This window comes from Mangifera indica, chromosome 16 (assembly GCF_011075055.1).
Source record: "Mangifera indica cultivar Alphonso chromosome 16, CATAS_Mindica_2.1, whole genome shotgun sequence".
NCBI classification, from domain to species: domain Eukaryota; kingdom Viridiplantae; phylum Streptophyta; class Magnoliopsida; order Sapindales; family Anacardiaceae; genus Mangifera; species Mangifera indica.
In genome coordinates, this window is record NC_058152.1 from 3,225,234 (window position 1) to 3,242,775 (window position 17,542).

The window sequence follows — 17,542 nt, forward strand, 5'->3', positions numbered from 1 at the left end:
ATTATTATCATTGTTATATGACCCTGATATAACAAGGGAATAATTACACTTTAACTATGATTATTGAAATTATGGAACGTAATCTCACGATAATAGAAAATTGCTTTGTAATGTTTAAGAGATTGCAACAATTGTTGATAACTCATGTTTTCTCTTTAATATTTTTTTGATGAGATCAAGCTCTATCCAAAGAAAGACATTTATATAATGTAATGAAGAGGCAAAGAAAGGCAACAAACCATTCTCAAATTCCCAAGAAGACAAATTATTTCGCTCTAGTTTATCCGGGATTCCACCCATGCATGCTTTATGTGCATATAATGAATTCATATGATTGTCATAATCAATGATATAACTCATTTGATGACTAATATGTTCATAATCACTATAAAAAGAAACAAAAGAAACGATTGTCTCGAGTTTTAACCTTGTTGATTTTTATGCTCATTTTTTATCACAAACGATCAATTGATATCGTACTTGTTTTTCTTAACACTATGATAGCAACGGTATTGGGTCTCTCCCACCCCAAATCCTAACTTAAGCAGTGGAACTTTTCCTTCACTTATATATCCATGTCCAACCTAAATTTTTAACCAACGTGGAATTCTCAACAAAGAATAATAACAAAGCTTAAAACAGTATTAAAGAGCAACCAATATCATTTCATGGCGTACTAAACCAAATAGTAGCTTCAGTATAATAGCAGTTAACATCTAAAACATAAATAATTAGTATTTGGCTAACATAATCCAAATCCTGGCAAGAAAATCCAGAGAACACTAAAATGACAATCAAGGGAATATGTGTCCACACACCGAGTTGGCAGCCTATCATCAGCTTGCGCGCCTGAGATAAAGCCAGCCTGAGAGCACACTGAATAACATAAAAAAAGGCACTTCAGCATTCTAGAATGGAGAATTATAGAGCACAAAAAACTCTAACTGATAGCAAAATTGGTGAAACATAAAAACTTTTAGGGAGACGGTCTGAGTTTGAACCTCTGTTATGATTTGTGAAACTTTGATTTGTTCGGTATAGTATTTGTAGGTCTAGTCACTCTACCATCACCTTTTCTATAAGAAGATTTCAACCTTCAAGTTTCCGTAGTACAACATGTTGGTAATAAAAATCCAGTAAACTGTAAAATACAATGAATATTTCCATCTATAATAATAACAATAACAACATAGCCTTATATTATCTCTACAATTCAACGGACATCTTACAAAAAGTTTAGGATGTAAGGCATCAAAAAATAAATCTTCTATAATTATAGATAAAAGAGTTTTTTGAATATGAGAAGTCGTTGAAAAAAGAGTTGAAAGAAGATTTATCAAGCTAAAATATAAACAAAAGAAATAAATTAAATTAAACATGTGAGTCCACTCACCATGTAGAAGAAATAACAAAGTGGCCACCTTTTTTTGAAGGCATAACTATCAGAAAGATGTTTACTAGTTGCTTGTATGTGTTAAGAACATAAAAACTAAACAGAACAAGGCTTGAGAAAAATATATATATTATTTATATATTATTCATGAATTTTTTGACATTTTGTTTAATACAACTTACCTTTCGGTCATCATCCATAGTGAATAGAAACCCATCCTTCGTGAATAGGAGACCATCTATCCCCATGTTTTTCGCTGAAATAACTCAGCAAGTTACGATGCGCTCGCCAAGAACCTAGATAACACGCCAAACAATTATCAGCATACCAATGTCCAGTTTTCAATCGTTTGTCTCTGTCCATTCTTCCTTCCCTTCTCAAATCATCATCATCATCTTTAGCATACAACAAAGTCACTCCACATTTTTTCACCCAGCATACAGTAGGGTTATCCATAGTTTCAACAGAGAACTCAATAACACCCTGGCTATTCAAATTGAATGTCTGCAATTCCCAGGAGAATATACAACCATCATAACCCACGAATACATGATCTAATTGAATAACCTCTGCCTTCATCTCTTTTGATTCAAAAAGCGTGCCCACGAAACTGATCTCTCCATTAACAATAAAAGAAAACCTGACTCGGGAAATTCTAAGTTGTTGATATTCTTGTGATGGTACAACAACACATAAAACAAAACCAATTAAGTTATCATTCAGCCAACCTGTTGGAAGCTCTATGAAAGTATCATTACTTTTACAGCCAAACCAGTTTGGAATTTCGCTTCCAGGGTAACATACACAAGCTTGTGGAATGGGATTAGTGCATACCTGTACAACACTTGTTTGAGTTTTTCTATTGTTTTAACACACACACACATATATATATACACATTTGAATAATATGCATTAAAAATGTTTACAAATTAAAGTTCCTGATTTAAAATAAGACTATCTAGTATTTCATTATAACAAATAAAAAAATTTTATATATTAATTTGTTAACAATAGTATGTTCAATCATGACCTATCTTTATTCCAACGGTAGTCAACTCTAATTCTGATGAACTTGGGCATTCTTATTCTAAGAAAGAAGGGTGGTTTGATAATCAGAGTACTAATTTGTTAGTCTCTAATCCTCCCAATTCAATACGACCTACCAAATATAGCTAAAATCCTAAAATTTGGCAAGACACTACAAAGGTAGGGCTATTTGATAAGTTTATAAAAATTAAAATTTTAATCCCCATGTCTTTTACTATTAAAATGAAATATGTATACTGATATTTAAATTTTTAGTCTTTTGAATGGGAGGATAGAAGTTATAAATCTTGAAGATTTAAGTTTAATAGAAAAAGAATTGACATGGGAAAACAGAGAAACTAAGAGATAGACTTACCTTTGAGCGACGCCACTCATCTGCTTTTCTCTCAATAATCAAAAGAAGGTCTGTCAGATCTAATTGGAGTTTGGAACAATTGACGAAGCCAATTTCCTCTGTATAATACCGAAAACTTAGGAATGAAGCCAGTAGACTTGATATTGATTCAAGAGACGTGCAATTATTTGCTTGTAAATACAGCAAATTGATAGGAAGCTCTGGTAAGGATTTAAGTCTTTGGCAATTGTTTAAATAAAGCCCTCGCAACTTAGAGAGGTCTTTGATGCTCACTGGTAGGCTCTCAAAATTGTTTTGGTTAAGATACAAATATTCCAATGAGAGAAATTGACCAATATTGTTGGTTAACACTTTGATGCAACAATCAACCAGGTTTAGACTTTCCATTTTTTGGAGGACCAGTAAATCAGTGAGTGAGATACTCGATCGCATTTGCACCTTACATCTTGCCAAAGATAATGCCTTAAGGTTGACCAAACCTTTTATAAACACTGGTATTTCTGCTAAAGCAATGTCATCCATTTCAAGTTTCTCCAAAGCTCTTAAATTTTCCATGTCATTTGGCAATCTGTCAAGTTTGGTACAACCTGAGAGATAAAGATGTTTAAGAGATTTCAACTCACGAATGCTCTCAGGTAACCTCTTAAGTCTTGAACATTTTCTAAGACTCAATACTTTTAGTCTAAATAGATGCTCTATTGATAGCAATTCTTCTATTGCAGTTCCATTTAGATATAGTTGTTCAACTGTACAAGGAAGATATGAAACTGTTTTGAGATTTGAGCAATCGGAGAGATTAACCTCTCGTAGAGATTTCCAATGAACACTGATTGGAAGATTTTCAAAGCCTTTGCAACCCTGTAGATTCAAGATAACAAGTTTATGGAGATAATAGATAGATGAGAAACTCTCAAGTTTTGTACAACCTTGCAGAATCAAGCTCTCCAAATTTGGGATAAGTGAAAAATTTGGCATTCTACGTAGATGCTTAGCATTACTGAGGTCAATATATTTCAAATTAACAAGTTTCTGTGAAAAAAAAAAAGAATTAAAACAACAAAAATAACATACATATTGAAGTGAAAAAGAGCAATAGATATATGAGTTAACATATACCTGGTTACCGGTCCACAGTTTTTCAACTTTGCTATTAGGCATGAAAAGCGCAACAAGGTTCTTTAGATTAAAATTTGGTGGGAATGATTTGGCAAAATATCCATGCCAACAAAGGTACCTTAGCTGAAATCGTATTTAAGGACCTCAAAACCATGCACCTTCTTTGCATCATTGGAGCTATTATTTTTCAAGAATCTTAAGTTAAGGCGCAATACAGAGGAGTTAGATTTAGTCACCTTCTCTTCAGGCTCGAACCCATAAAATTCCAAGAATCTTAGGTTTCGCATGTTGTTGAAAGTTTTGGGATTTAAATGCAACTCTACTACTTTAGACATATCCAAGCGTATGCTTCGAATTGTTGTACTTCCCTGGTAGTCACAAGCATATTGAAGAAAAGTCAGTTTGAAATTGTTTAATAGTTTTTTTTTTTAAATATGTAGATATAAGAAATGTATCATTAATACCCAATATCAATTAAATTAATTCCTAATGATAACTACAAATGAATATTCTGCAAGCTAATATTTTATAATATCTCATGTATAAAGTAGAAATAACAAATTATAATTCTGACTTTGACTCTTACCGTATTACCCTTCAATATTGAAAAAATATCCTCATGATCCCACAACCGACTACGTTTGTCAGGATCATTTGATTCTTGTCGAACAATTTCTTTACTCATGTCTTGAAGTAACTCATGCATTGTTATGGTGTCAAATGACGTAGTTATGAGAGATCTTTCAATGAGAACATTTATATAAATATGAGAGTCCAAGTTATTAGCATTCAAGATTGCTTCTAGAAGATCTCTTTTATACCCTTTAAAGAAACATGCAATATCCAAAAATACATCCTTCTCTTTATCATGTAATCCATCATAACTTACTTTTAACACCTTTTGAATACTTCCATGAGTATGAGTTTTTAAGTTTGCTAGTGCACTTTCCCATTCTTTCTTTGCCCTATCGAATAGATAGGAACCTAAAACTTTGAGAGCCAATGGAACACCTTTAGCATGTTCTACTACACTTGATGCTAACCCAATATAATGTTCTATTGGATTGTTTTCTTTAAAGGCATATATGGAAAAAAGTTGCAAAGCCTCATCAAAACATAAGCCTTTCATCTCGTGTATGTGATGCACTCCACAATTTGCTAGCACTTGTTTATCCCTTGTTGTTATGATTATTCGGCTTTCTGAATCCAAGTAGTCAGAAACTTCCATTAAAAAATCTATTTGTTTTAAATCTGCAATCACATCATCAAACACAGTGAGAACTTTCTTGCGGCTAAGCCTTTCTCTCGGGAAGATGAATCCAATATTGGGATGTATATCCCCTAAAAGTGCATGACTGAGCTTTTGGCGCATGCCATTTAGTCCCCCACTTTTCTCTGATTCTTCTCTAATATTTTCAATGAAGTAAGAATCTTCAAACTGTCTAGAGATTTTGTTAAATATAGCTTTCGCAAGAGTAGTCTTACCTATGCCTCCAATGCCCCAAATGCCTACCTTGCGTACACCCTCTGTACATAATAAATTTTCAATTTTCTTGATCGATGAATCTAGTCCAACTAGGTTCTTAGTGTAAAATACAGAGGAGTCATAGTCTAATCTTTTCAAGATATCATCGACAATACTTATTACAAGTGATGCTTCATTCCTACAAAGTAAAAATAAATAAATGAATAAAATGACACTGCAGAGATATTGTCTTAAATTTTTGTTTGACAATACTAGTTTACTAGAATTGTATAGGACTTTTACCTATTAATCGATTGTAGATTTAGTTATCTCAAAAATAAAGAGAGACCAATATAATAACTATTCTCTTAAATTTGAAGAACAAAAAAGAGAGACAATTGAAAGTAGGATTACTAGTTACTACATATTTGACATTGATAAATAAATTTACAATTACCTATAGTTCTTTGAATCAAAACCAGATAGGTTGGCCGCATCCCTTAAAGCAGTCCTCCATCTTTGCAACATCTCTGAATCATCCATAAAACGCTCTTCAAGCTTAGCAAATGCATCCCTAACATCCCCAGTTTGATTCCTGACATCAGATGGATCTACCTCATAGAAGACCGGTAGTACGATCTGATTATACTTCTTGTAACATTTAACTATCGTTTCAAGTTCTATGAGACACCATCTGGACGAAGCATACCCTTTAGAGAAAATGATAACTGAGATCTTTGAATGTTTAATTGTCTTCAAAAGAGATGGAGAAATTTCTTCTGCTCTGACAAGATTATCATCAATGAAGGTTTTAAGTTTTTTCCGAGATAAGGCTTCATATAGATGGCTGGTAATCTTTTTCCGGGTGTCCTCACCATAGAAACTAAGGAATACCTCATTCTCTAGTCTAGGAGTAATTGATGAAGAAGAAGAAGAAGAAGCCATTAGATGAGACGCACTTATATGAGTAACCGATGAAGAAGAAGACGAAGCCATTAGATGAGAGGCCCTTCGCATTAACAAAGAGGGCTAAACTAAATATCACATAATTGAGTAATTGACTATATATTCCACCATGACTGAGTCTGTGCATTGATTGCCGCTTTCTTTTTTTTTTTTTTTTTACAAGCAAGTTCCTTTTCCTTCTGTTATTTTAATGTTATTTTATAAACTCTCAGTGATAATTAGTAAGGGTTCGGTGAGAGTAAATCAAAGATTCTACTTAAACCATTTACATAAATCCATACAATAAGCCAAAACCATCCATTTATTCCGCTTTTCCCGGAAGTTGGCCTACCTTCCCCCTTTTTGACCTGCCTTTTATTTTTTTTCCCGGAAATTACCTGCCCCCTTTTTGACCTACTTTCCCCCTTTTTCCCAGAAGTTGGCCTACCTTTTAATTTTTTTTTCCTTTCATCTCTTTTCCCGGAAATTACCTGCCCTCTCCCTTTTTGACATTATTTTCTTGGCCATAGATTGGGTGTGTGCTTGTCGCACAAATTAAAATACTTTGAGCTTTATCATTAACTTTATTTATAACCAAAAAAGGGCCCAAAATTATTAAATCTCTCTATCATAAGTGGGTTAGTTGAGACTAAATTTAAAAACATCAGGTGTCATTGTTATACTAATTTAACAATAAAACTATATACACAAAAAATATATACAATTTTGTGCACAACCAATGATAAGTTACTAAATGATTGAGTATTGTTTTTTCTCCCATTTTTAACTATTTATTCATATGGCGACATGTCATCGATTATGCACAAAGTTTGTGCATATAGCATTATTGATCTTTATCACCTACTATACTTCTACTCAAAAACCTTAAAATTTTAAAAATTTCTCTCAATCATAGTATGGATCAGGTGAGAGTAAAATTTAAAACTCCAGAAAAAAATAATGATGTTTATGTTAAAGATGATGCTCCAAAGCCAATCTTGTTTACGATACAAGATCACGATTAAGTCGTATTTGTAACTTCTTGCGTCACTCTTTATTTGCAAGGGTATATGTATGTCAAGATAACCATAACAAGGGGATTAGTGCAGATCAACTAATCGTGAGAACTTTATGCTCACATGAGGTGATTGTTCTAAAAACATACATAGTCCTAATATAAGCACTAGTAATATTGTGAGAACTTTATGCTCATATGAGGTGATTGTTTTAAAAATGTCCATAGTCTTAATATAGGCACTAGTAATACTGTTAGAAGTATCATAATGTTAAACAATCTCACTGAAAGGTGATGACAAATAATATAGGCACCAGTAATATTGTTAGAAGTATCATAATGTTAAACAATCTCACTAAAAGGTGATGACAAATTTCACGTGTCAAAATTATTCAAACACAGTTACATTATGTAGACATGTTCACCAGACTAACCCACCAAAAAAATTACGTATAGATGGTTACCCCACTATGTATAGAACATATTCTCTAGCAAATGGTGGTAGATGTGATCTTTTGACTTGAGTTCACCAAATTGTGTTCTTCAAAGGATTGATATGGTTTGACACCAATCCAACATAGTCTTTGAGAAAGGATTACCGAAACAGTAATGATTGTCTATATTAAGAAATGTACAAAAGTTATGATGGAACAATATAAAATTCATCACTCTCAAGTATGAGAGCTTATATCTCTAAGAGGTCTACTGACCGATATTAATGACCATTTGAATTTGTGACCATAATAGGATTGAATGTTGTTCAGTCTAATATTGTTAGGTCGTTGATACAAACATTAGTCAATTCATATTAAGGATTCCCTGAGGTAGACATTAATTTTATGTATTAGTCTTAAAGAGATTTTGTATGATGAAATAATCAAATTATACAGTGTTTGTATTGTTAACAAGTAAAGATCAATCACTAACATTTCATCTATTAAGTGGTTATAATGTCTTGTTAGAGGCAAATCTTACCTTATGAATAAAAGACTATCGGATTGTAAATTCGATACAAATCCATATACTATCAATATGGTAAAAAGGTATTGGGTTGATTGCGATGAATCGGGTTCAATATTTATATTATTGGTTTCAAGTCTCGTAAAATTATTGGACTTAACTAATAAACTTTGGTACTTTGAAGATTGAGATAAAATAACCGAAAAGTAAGTGGGTAAAAGTGTAATTATATTATATTTATTCAGATGAAGATGAAGACTACTCAAGACTTAAGTCAACTTATAAGACAGGAGAGTAGAAATTTCAACTTAGAAATTTGGTTAATTGGAATTCTTAACTTCCATCAAATCATAGTTATGGTTGAACAATTGCTAATAAAATAAATTGTGTTCGCAGAATTTGATCTTAATTTATAGGGTCACATGCCAAAGCTATAAGCAAGACAAAAAAGACAAGACCAAAAGACTTGTTCCACCCAAGCTATAGTGAAAACTCAAATTGACCTCTTTTTAACTTTTGAAAGCTATAGACGAAGCCATTAGATGAGAGGCCCTTCGCATTAACAAAGAGGGCTAAACTAAATATCACATAATTGAGTAATTGACTATATATTCCACCATGACTGAGTCTGTGCATTGATTGCCGCTTGCTTTTTTTTTTTTTTTTTAACAAGCAAGTTCCTTTTCCTTCTGTTATTTTAATGTTATTTTATAAACTCTCAGTGATAATTCGTAAGGGTTCGGTGAGAGTAAATCAAAGATTCTACTTAAACCATTTACATAAATCCATACAATAAGCCAAAACCATCCATTTATTCCGCTTTTCCCGGAAGTTGGCCCACCTTCCCCCTTTTTGACCTGCCTTTTATTTTTTTTCCCGGAAATTACCCGCCCCCTTTTTGACCTACTTTCCCCCTTTTTCCCAGAAGTTGGCCTACCTTTTAATTTTTTTTCCTTTCATCTCTTTTCCCGGAAATTACCTTCCCTCTCCCTTTTTGACATTATTTTCTTGGCCATAGATTGGGTGTGTGCTTGTCGCACAAATTAAAATACTTTGAGCTTTATCATTAACTTTATTTATAACCAAAAAAGGGCCCAAAATTATTAAATCTCTCTATCATAAGTGGGTTAGTTGAGACTAAATTTAAAAACATCAGGTGTCATTGTTATACTAATTTAACAATAAAACTATATACACAAAAAATATATACAATTTTGTGCACAACCAATGATAAGTTACTAAATGATTGAGTATTGTTTTTTCTCCCATTTTTAACTATTCATTCATATGGCGACATGTCATCGATTATGCACAAAGTTTGTGCATATAGCATTATTGATCTTTATCACCTACTATACTTCTACTCAAAAACCTTAAAATTTTAAAAATTTCTCTCAATCATAGTATGGATCAGGTGAGAGTAAAATTTAAAACTCCAGAAAAAAATAATGATGTTTATGTTAAAAATGATGCTCCAAAGCCAATCTTGTTTACGATACAAGATCACGATTAAGTCGTATTTGTAACTTCTTGCGTCACTCTTTATTTGCAAGGGTATATGTATGTCAAGATAACCATAACAAGGGGATTAGTGCAGATCAACTAATCGTGAGAACTTTATGCTCACATGAGGTGATTGTTCTAAAAACATACATAGTCCTAATATAAGCACTAGTAATATTGTGAGAACTTTATGCTCATATGAGGTGATTGTTTTAAAAATGTCCATAGTCTTAATATAGGCACTAGTAATACTGTTAGAAGTATCATAATGTTAAACAATCTCACTGAAAGGTGATGACAAATAATATAGGCACCAGTAATATTGTTAGAAGTATCATAGTGTTAAACAATCTCACTAAAAGGTGATGACAAATCTCACGTGTCAAAATTATTCAAACACAGTTACATTATGTAGACATGTTCACCAGACTAACCCACCAAAAAAATTACGTATAGATGGTTACCCCACTATGTATAGAACATATTCTCTAGCAAATGGTGGTAGATGTGATCTTTTGACTTGAGTTCACCAAATTGTGTTCTTCAAAGGATTGATATGGTTTGACACCAATCCAACATAGTCTTTGAGAAAGGATTACCGAAACAGTAATGATTGTCTATATTAAGAAATGTACAAAAGTTATGATGGAACAATATAAAATTCATCACTCTCAAGTATGAGAGCTTATATCTCTAAGAGGCCTACTGACCGATATTAATGACCATTTGAATTTGTGACCATAATAGGATTGAATGTTGTTCAGTCTAATATTGTTAGGTCGTTGATACAAACATTAGTCAATGCATATTAAGGATTCCCTGAGGTAGACATTAATTTTATGTATTAGTCTTAAAGAGATTTTGTATGATGAAATAATCAAATTATACAATGTTTGTATTGTTAACAAGTAAAGATCAATCACTAACATTTCATCTATTAAGTGGTTGTAATGTCTTGTTAGAGACAAATCTTACCTTATGAATAAAAGACTATCGGATTGTAAATTCGATACAAATCCGTATACTATCAATATGGTAAAAAGGTATTGGGTTGATTGTGATGAATCGGGTTCAATATTTGTATTATTGGTTTCAAGTCTCGTAAAATTATTGGACTTAACTAATAAACTTTGGTACTTTGAAGATCGAGATAAAATAACCCAAAAGTAAGCAGGTAAAAGTGTAATTATATTATATTTATTCAGATGAAGATGAAGACTACTCAAGACTTAAGTCAACTTATAAAACAGGAGAGTAGAAATTTCAACTTAGAAATTTGGTTAATTGGAATTCTTAACTTCCATCAAATCATAGTTATAATAGAACAATTGCTAATAAAATAAATTGTGTTCGCAGAATTTGATCTTAATTTATAGGGTCACATGCCAAAGCTATAAGCAAGACAAAAAAGACAAGGCCAAAAGACTTGTTCCACCTAAGCTATAGTGAAAACTCAAATTGACCTTCTTTAACTTTTGAAAACTTAAACACCTACCCATAAATAAAATTCAGTTAAAAAACTCAGTTAAAATTAAGGATAAAACTGTTATTTAATAAAAAAATTTAAAAACATAAAATTCATTATATTTCCCTCCTAAGTTTTAAAAATTAACAACTTTATCTCTGCCTAAAGTTTTCAAACTTTGACTTGTAGCATTTTCCCCCCAAACTTAAGGTTTCCTTCCTCCCCACTCCAACCACCATCTTCGAAGAAACGACAATTGATCTTTCTTTCTCCTAGTGATGTCTTTAGGTCCAAAGCCCTCAGATGATGTCTAGATCAAAAAATCCAGATGTCTTTCATCTAGTTCAAAAAATTCAAATGAAAGAGGCCATCATTTAGACGATGAAGGCATCATCTTAGACAATGGCGATGCCTTGGTCTCGTCATCATTGTCTAGGATGATGACTCATTTGGACAATGCTCACCTTTTAGATGAAGGGCTCTTTCATTTGGATTATTAGATCTAAACGAAAGACATCTGAATTTCATTCGAGAAGAGAGAGTTTCAAACTAAAAGGCATCATCGAAGGAAGAGGCATCATCGGAAGGAAGAAAGATCAACTGTCATTTACCAAGGATGGTGACCAAAGTAGGGAAGAAGAAAACCCTAAAGTTGGAGGGGGGGAATGTTACTTTTCAAAGTTTGAAAACTTTAGGCAGGGGTGAAGTTGTTAATTTTTAAAACTTATGGGGAAAATATAATGAATTTTATGTTTTTAAAATTTTTTGTTAAATGATAGTTTTACCCTTAACTTTAACTGAGTTTTTTAATGGAATTTTGCTTATGAGTAAGTGTTTGGGTTTTCCAAAGTTAAAGGGGGTCAATTTAGGTTTTCACTATACCTTGGGTAAGAACAATTCTTTTGGCCGAAACACAAAGGTTTTAGGCTACTTGGACCCTTAATAACGAATTATCGTATTAAAAAAAGCAAGCCACCGAACATCTAAGCAATAAATATCTAAAACCTTTTAGAAAAACATACAAATAAGGATAGACTATCTACTTGCATTTGGAATTTGGTACGTAGAATTGGACCCATGGATAAATTCTCGTAGGAATGGTAGGAATTATAGAACCAACATTTTTAAAACCAGATGGATAGTCGAATTGATTATCTCATTGGTTCACGGCTTCATCCATCGATTTCAATTTAAGCCACTATAATTGAGTGAAGCAAAGAGATGAATTAATATTTTATGACATTATACAATTATTTCATTGAGTGTTGAGTTTTGCAATTTTAGTTTGAGAGATGTAGAGTTTATTTATGACTGAGTTACAAAATTGTAGAATTTCAATTATACGGCTTTGGGCTTTACTTTTTAACTTTAAGTTTTAAGATTTATCTTTTAAACTTTAAATTTTTAATTTTTAATTATTTTAGTATTTAACTAAATTGTGTATAATGTAAACATAGTTTTCTTTGTTTAATGTTTTTTTTTTTTCCCATTGACTAGTTTTTATTGGATTTGATTAGGTTAATATTTGGTCAACGATTATATAAAAACAAAACCAAAGTAAGAACTAGTTCATAGTTGAAATGAGTGAACCGATCGATCTGATCTAGTTTTAACAACACTATATAGAACTTGCTTTTTCTTACATAGAAAAAAGCGAAAGTACTAGAGGTGACAAACAAAACTCCGAGTAATTAATTATTGTAACATTTTTTACTTTGTCTATACAAATCAAACTAATATTTTTTTCACTATACAATTATAGTCAAGTTTTTGCATTTCTAAGTGGTTGGCTAATCAACCAATCACTTTCTGCATTTCTAAGTGGTTACTTAGACAATCAATTACTTAAAATTGTAGAAACTTAACTATAATTATATAGTGAAAAATATTGTGGTTTGATTTGTATAAACAGATAAAAAATGGCTATTAATTACCCCAAAGCTCTAGTCCCCAGTGTTGTTGAATTTTGATCCACAATTGATGAAGTACGTGTTTGAAGGAGAGTTAGTGGATGAAAGGAAATGAGAAAGGGATTGGAGAAGAAAGGGAAGGAAGAGGATGCTAAAGTGGTGAAGCCTTTCCATGAAATTTCAAAGGAATTACCTATTTTTTTGGTAGGAGAAAAAGTTCTCAATATGTTAGCCAAGTGAATGATAATAATGAGTCATGAATGAGCAAAATGTCAAAATGGATACACGTGAAAGACATTGTATCAAGAGCTTGGATGTTTGACACCAATATACAATGTTTTATCTCTTCAAAGAAGAATATGGAAAGGCCAAAAGACTTATTCCCCAAAAAATAGAAAAAAAAAAAAAAAACTAGTGAAAGATTAGAATTTCTAAAAAGAAATCCTAGGTTCAAGCTTCTACCATACTTGTGAAACCTTTTAACTAATTACTTACCGAAAAAAAGACTTATTCCCACTCAAGGTTTAACTTATTCCCAAACACACACTAACAGAGTTTCAAAAACTCAAACACTTACCTATAGGATATTAAATTTAACCAAAACTATTACGGTGGGAAGGTCGACAATAGGAGAAGAAAATGGTGGAAAAGCCAGTTGACAATGGGAATAGATTTTGGTAATCGAAAAAAGAAGAAAAAAACCCTTGGGAAAAATGTAAATCTTTCAAACTTTGGGTGGGGGAAAAATTATTAGTTTTTCAAACTAAAGGGGATAATTATATAAACTTTTAGGGTTTTCGGGTTTAGTGGTAAAATAACGATTTTACCTCTATAACTAACGGTTTTGGTTTAAATTAACAGTTTATAGGTGGGTGTTTGAGTTTTTAAAACTCATATTTGTATTTTTGAAATCATGCGAATGTGTGTTTAAACATAGGCTAAACCTTGGGTGGGAATAAATCTTTTGGCCATATGGAAATCCTAGATGTCAATCAAAAGTAGAATCTTAGATCCATTCAATGGCTATGATCACGGGGAATCCGATTTTTTTCTTTTATGCTTGCACATTTTCGGTCTCCTACAAAAAGGAAAAGGACTATTTCCCATCCAATTCTTAGGTCATTCTCAAACCTATATCCACAAAAGATAAAAACCCCTTTTCCCACCCATGATCAAACTATCGTCTAAATTTTTAATTAAAGATAGGAGTAAAATCGTTATTTTATCTATAAACTTTAAAACTTTAAAACTTCACCATTTCCCCCCTCCAGGTTTCAAAAACTAACACATCAACCCATCTTCAAAGTTTGAAAAGTTCAGATTTTACCCCTAGGGTTTGCCTCCTTCTTCGACCACCATCGATGGCGGATGCATTTCACTGATCTCCTATCTTCGACTACAAAGGACGATAAAGGATGACCTTTCGTCATCCAGATCTGGACGATGAAGCGTCATCCAAATCTGGAAGAACAGACAAAGGATGATGCTTCATCATCCTTCGTTATCGCGTCTGGATGAAGCAACAAGCGATGAAACGTCGTCCTTCATCGTTTGGGTGGAGCGACGAAGAGAGACCTCTCTATCGTACGGTGGTGCGAGATCTCTATCTTTTTATCGCACCATGTGACGAGGAGATGAAGATCTCTTCATCATACCACCGTTGTCGCACTAGGAGAAGGAGGAGGTCGGAGATGACATCGGAAGATGTAGTTAAAGAATGGGGGTGAAACTGTTATTTTTGAAAGATATAGGGGCGGTTGAGTTTTAAAAAATGTAAAAACCCTAGGTTTGGGGGTGAAAATGTTACTTTTCAAAGTTTAAAAACCTTAAGTTATGGTGAAATATTAGTTTTTAAAACCTGAGGGGGGAGAGAATAAAATTTATAACTTTTTAATATAAACAATAAAATGACTATTTTACCCCTCTTTTTAATAGAAAAAATTAACAGAAGTTTGTCTATAAGTAGAAAAAGAGGTTTTTCATCTCTCGTGGGTATATGTTTGAGAATAACCTAAAAATTGGGTGGGACATAGTCCTTTTCCCCCTACAAAATTCATACTTACTTCAATATGAATGTAGTAGCTTAGGCCTTTAAATACACACTCTTCAAAAAAATGCGCTAGTACAACTGTATCAGGCCAGGTCGTTGTCTCTTTCTAGCTTTCTAGCTTTCCCGGCTCATCTCAAAAAGGAGCAATAAAGTCAACCCATTTCACTACAGCCCATAGTTTCAATTTCATTTTAATGAAATCAAGTGTTACCAACAGGATAATAGGATAAAACTAGAAAGAATAAGAACACAATTATTGACGCTAAAAATCACACCAAAGACATATAATAAGTGTAATTCAGTACAAGATAATTGAGAATAGTACTAAAATTATAGTTATTTTAGTGAGAGTAAGATTTTTAAGGTAGTTCAATTTGTTATTGTAATGAGAATAGTATTTGAAAGATTTCTAAGGTAGTTCTAATACTTGGAAGTTTGTTACTTGTACTAAAACTGTTATGTTATTAATATTTGTGATTACAATTTGGTAGCCAGACAATATTAATGTGAAATGTGACATTTTGTTATCTTTGTATAATTCTTAATTCATGGGGTAATGGCTATGTTACAAACTTAATTATATAATTAGATGTTAGAATCTAACTGTTATAGAAAGTAGAGAATCATATTCTCTTGATTTGATATAAATTGATTGTTTTTCGATTATGGTTAAAGAGATTATGAAAAATGATCTCATGATAATAGGAAAATAAATGCATTCTAAGGAGATTAGAGGGAACAATTTTAGCTATCAAGAGCTCTCCTTCTAGGTCTCTATATAAAAGGTTTTCTATTCATTTTGTATTATGGACTGTCGAATAAATGACGTGACTTAAAATTTATATAATTTGCATAGTTAGTCGCTATATACTAACAAATCACCTCTTTATCATTACTTCCATGAGTTTGACTAAGAACGATTTTTATTACATAACACACACCAAAAACAAAAGACGGTGAGAAAGTCGGTGAGTAATGCAAATCACATTTATGCAAAAATTCAACATACAAGTACTAGAACTACTTGAGCCAACTATGTAAGACATTTCTTTACTTGACATCCCACCATTTACACATGCAAGCATATGTTTGATTACACATCCATACAACATGCTATAAACTGATTCTAAATCAATTGTAAAATCATTATAGAAGTATGTTCGGATACCACTTTAGAAAGGGTCAAAATTTGGAATTGCCCAAGCACAAGCAACTCATGCTTGTCTCACATTCACTCTTTTTGCACCAAAGATCAACTAAAATGAGATACAAGTGGAAAATTATTCCTTCCTATGAAGTTTCAAAACCAATAAGCCTTCCTAAGGTAGTTGAATGCTTTGGCTTCCCATTAAAAAAAAAAAAAAAACTCACTTGAAAATACCCAATAATAACCTCCAACATATTTGGTATCATACCTCTTTATCTTATTAACGAAAGACATTAAATTCGTTAATTTTGTTCAATTCCACCGTGGGGACAACACTACAATATTTACATAAGCAAGCCCTCTCTCTTTGTCAACACACACGAATCCAATCTTATTATTTTGAATTTAAGAGAAGTTGTTAAAAAATAAAACATGCCAATTTTGTACATTCTTGAACAACAAATATTTGCATACTCAATTCAAATCCATTTGTTTTGATGACGATCACAATCTAAGCACGATCCGAGGCTTGATAATTCATCATTTCCATGATATGATTTGCTTCGTATGCTTTGTCTAGATTTTGAAATTTTGGGAGACAATTCTCTGTATGTGTGTTTTTGGTTCTTGGGGAGAAGAGAAAAATATCTTTTATATGTACTTTGTATTAATCTCCCAAGGGAGGACAGTTTTTGGAGATATATATATATATATGTAATGTATTTTTAATTTATTTTCACTACTATTTATGCTTAGGATAGGAATATTGATTAAAATAGTCACTTTTTTTTTCTATTATATAAATATGATCATATTTTAAGTTGATTTTATCTTTAAAAAAAATTATGAGATTTAAGGTTGGCTGGCCAAGTATCCGGTCAACCAATTTTTTTAAAATAACCATTGGGCCAATCATCCAGCCAACCTTTCTTTCACATTTTCATTTCATTTTATCTCATATTTTACTCTTGATTGGGTGAGTGGATAAATTTTATATTTTGATTAAGTGAGTTTATGCTTAGTGAGTGAGTCTTGGCTAGATGAATATAAAACATAAAAATATTTTATATTTTAAATTATATATATATAATAGGGAAAAGAAAAGTAGTTATATATATATTTATTTATTTTAATCAAAACCCGTTAGGATAAGTGTCACAACGCAGACTAA

General features: G+C 32.1%; 1 protein-coding gene across 7 annotated transcripts; it reads right to left on the reverse strand.

Moving 5' to 3' along the window:
- Positions 1-641: 641 nt before the first annotated feature.
- LOC123198615 (disease resistance protein RUN1-like) lies at positions 642-6,495 on the reverse strand. 7 transcript variants are annotated; one of them, XM_044613330.1, is made up of 8 exons: positions 5,834-6,495; positions 4,498-5,575; positions 3,912-4,279; positions 3,722-3,824; positions 2,796-3,382; positions 1,576-2,227; positions 1,002-1,141; positions 642-876 (listed from the first exon to the last, which is right to left on the reverse strand). In XM_044613330.1, exons 1-3 carry the CDS (start codon positions 6,391-6,393, stop codon positions 4,031-4,033), a joined length of 1,887 nt encoding a protein of 628 aa, XP_044469265.1. In that variant the 5' UTR covers positions 6,394-6,495; the 3' UTR covers positions 642-876; positions 1,002-1,141; positions 1,576-2,227; positions 2,796-3,382; positions 3,722-3,824; positions 3,912-4,030. The 7 variants fall into 7 exon arrangements, with proteins under 7 accessions (XP_044469265.1, XP_044469266.1, XP_044469267.1 ...); XM_044613331.1 differs by having other exon boundaries at positions 1,002-1,076; positions 2,796-3,824; XM_044613332.1 differs by having other exon boundaries at positions 1,002-1,094; positions 2,796-3,824.
- Between the last annotated feature and the right edge of the window lie 11,047 nt (positions 6,496-17,542).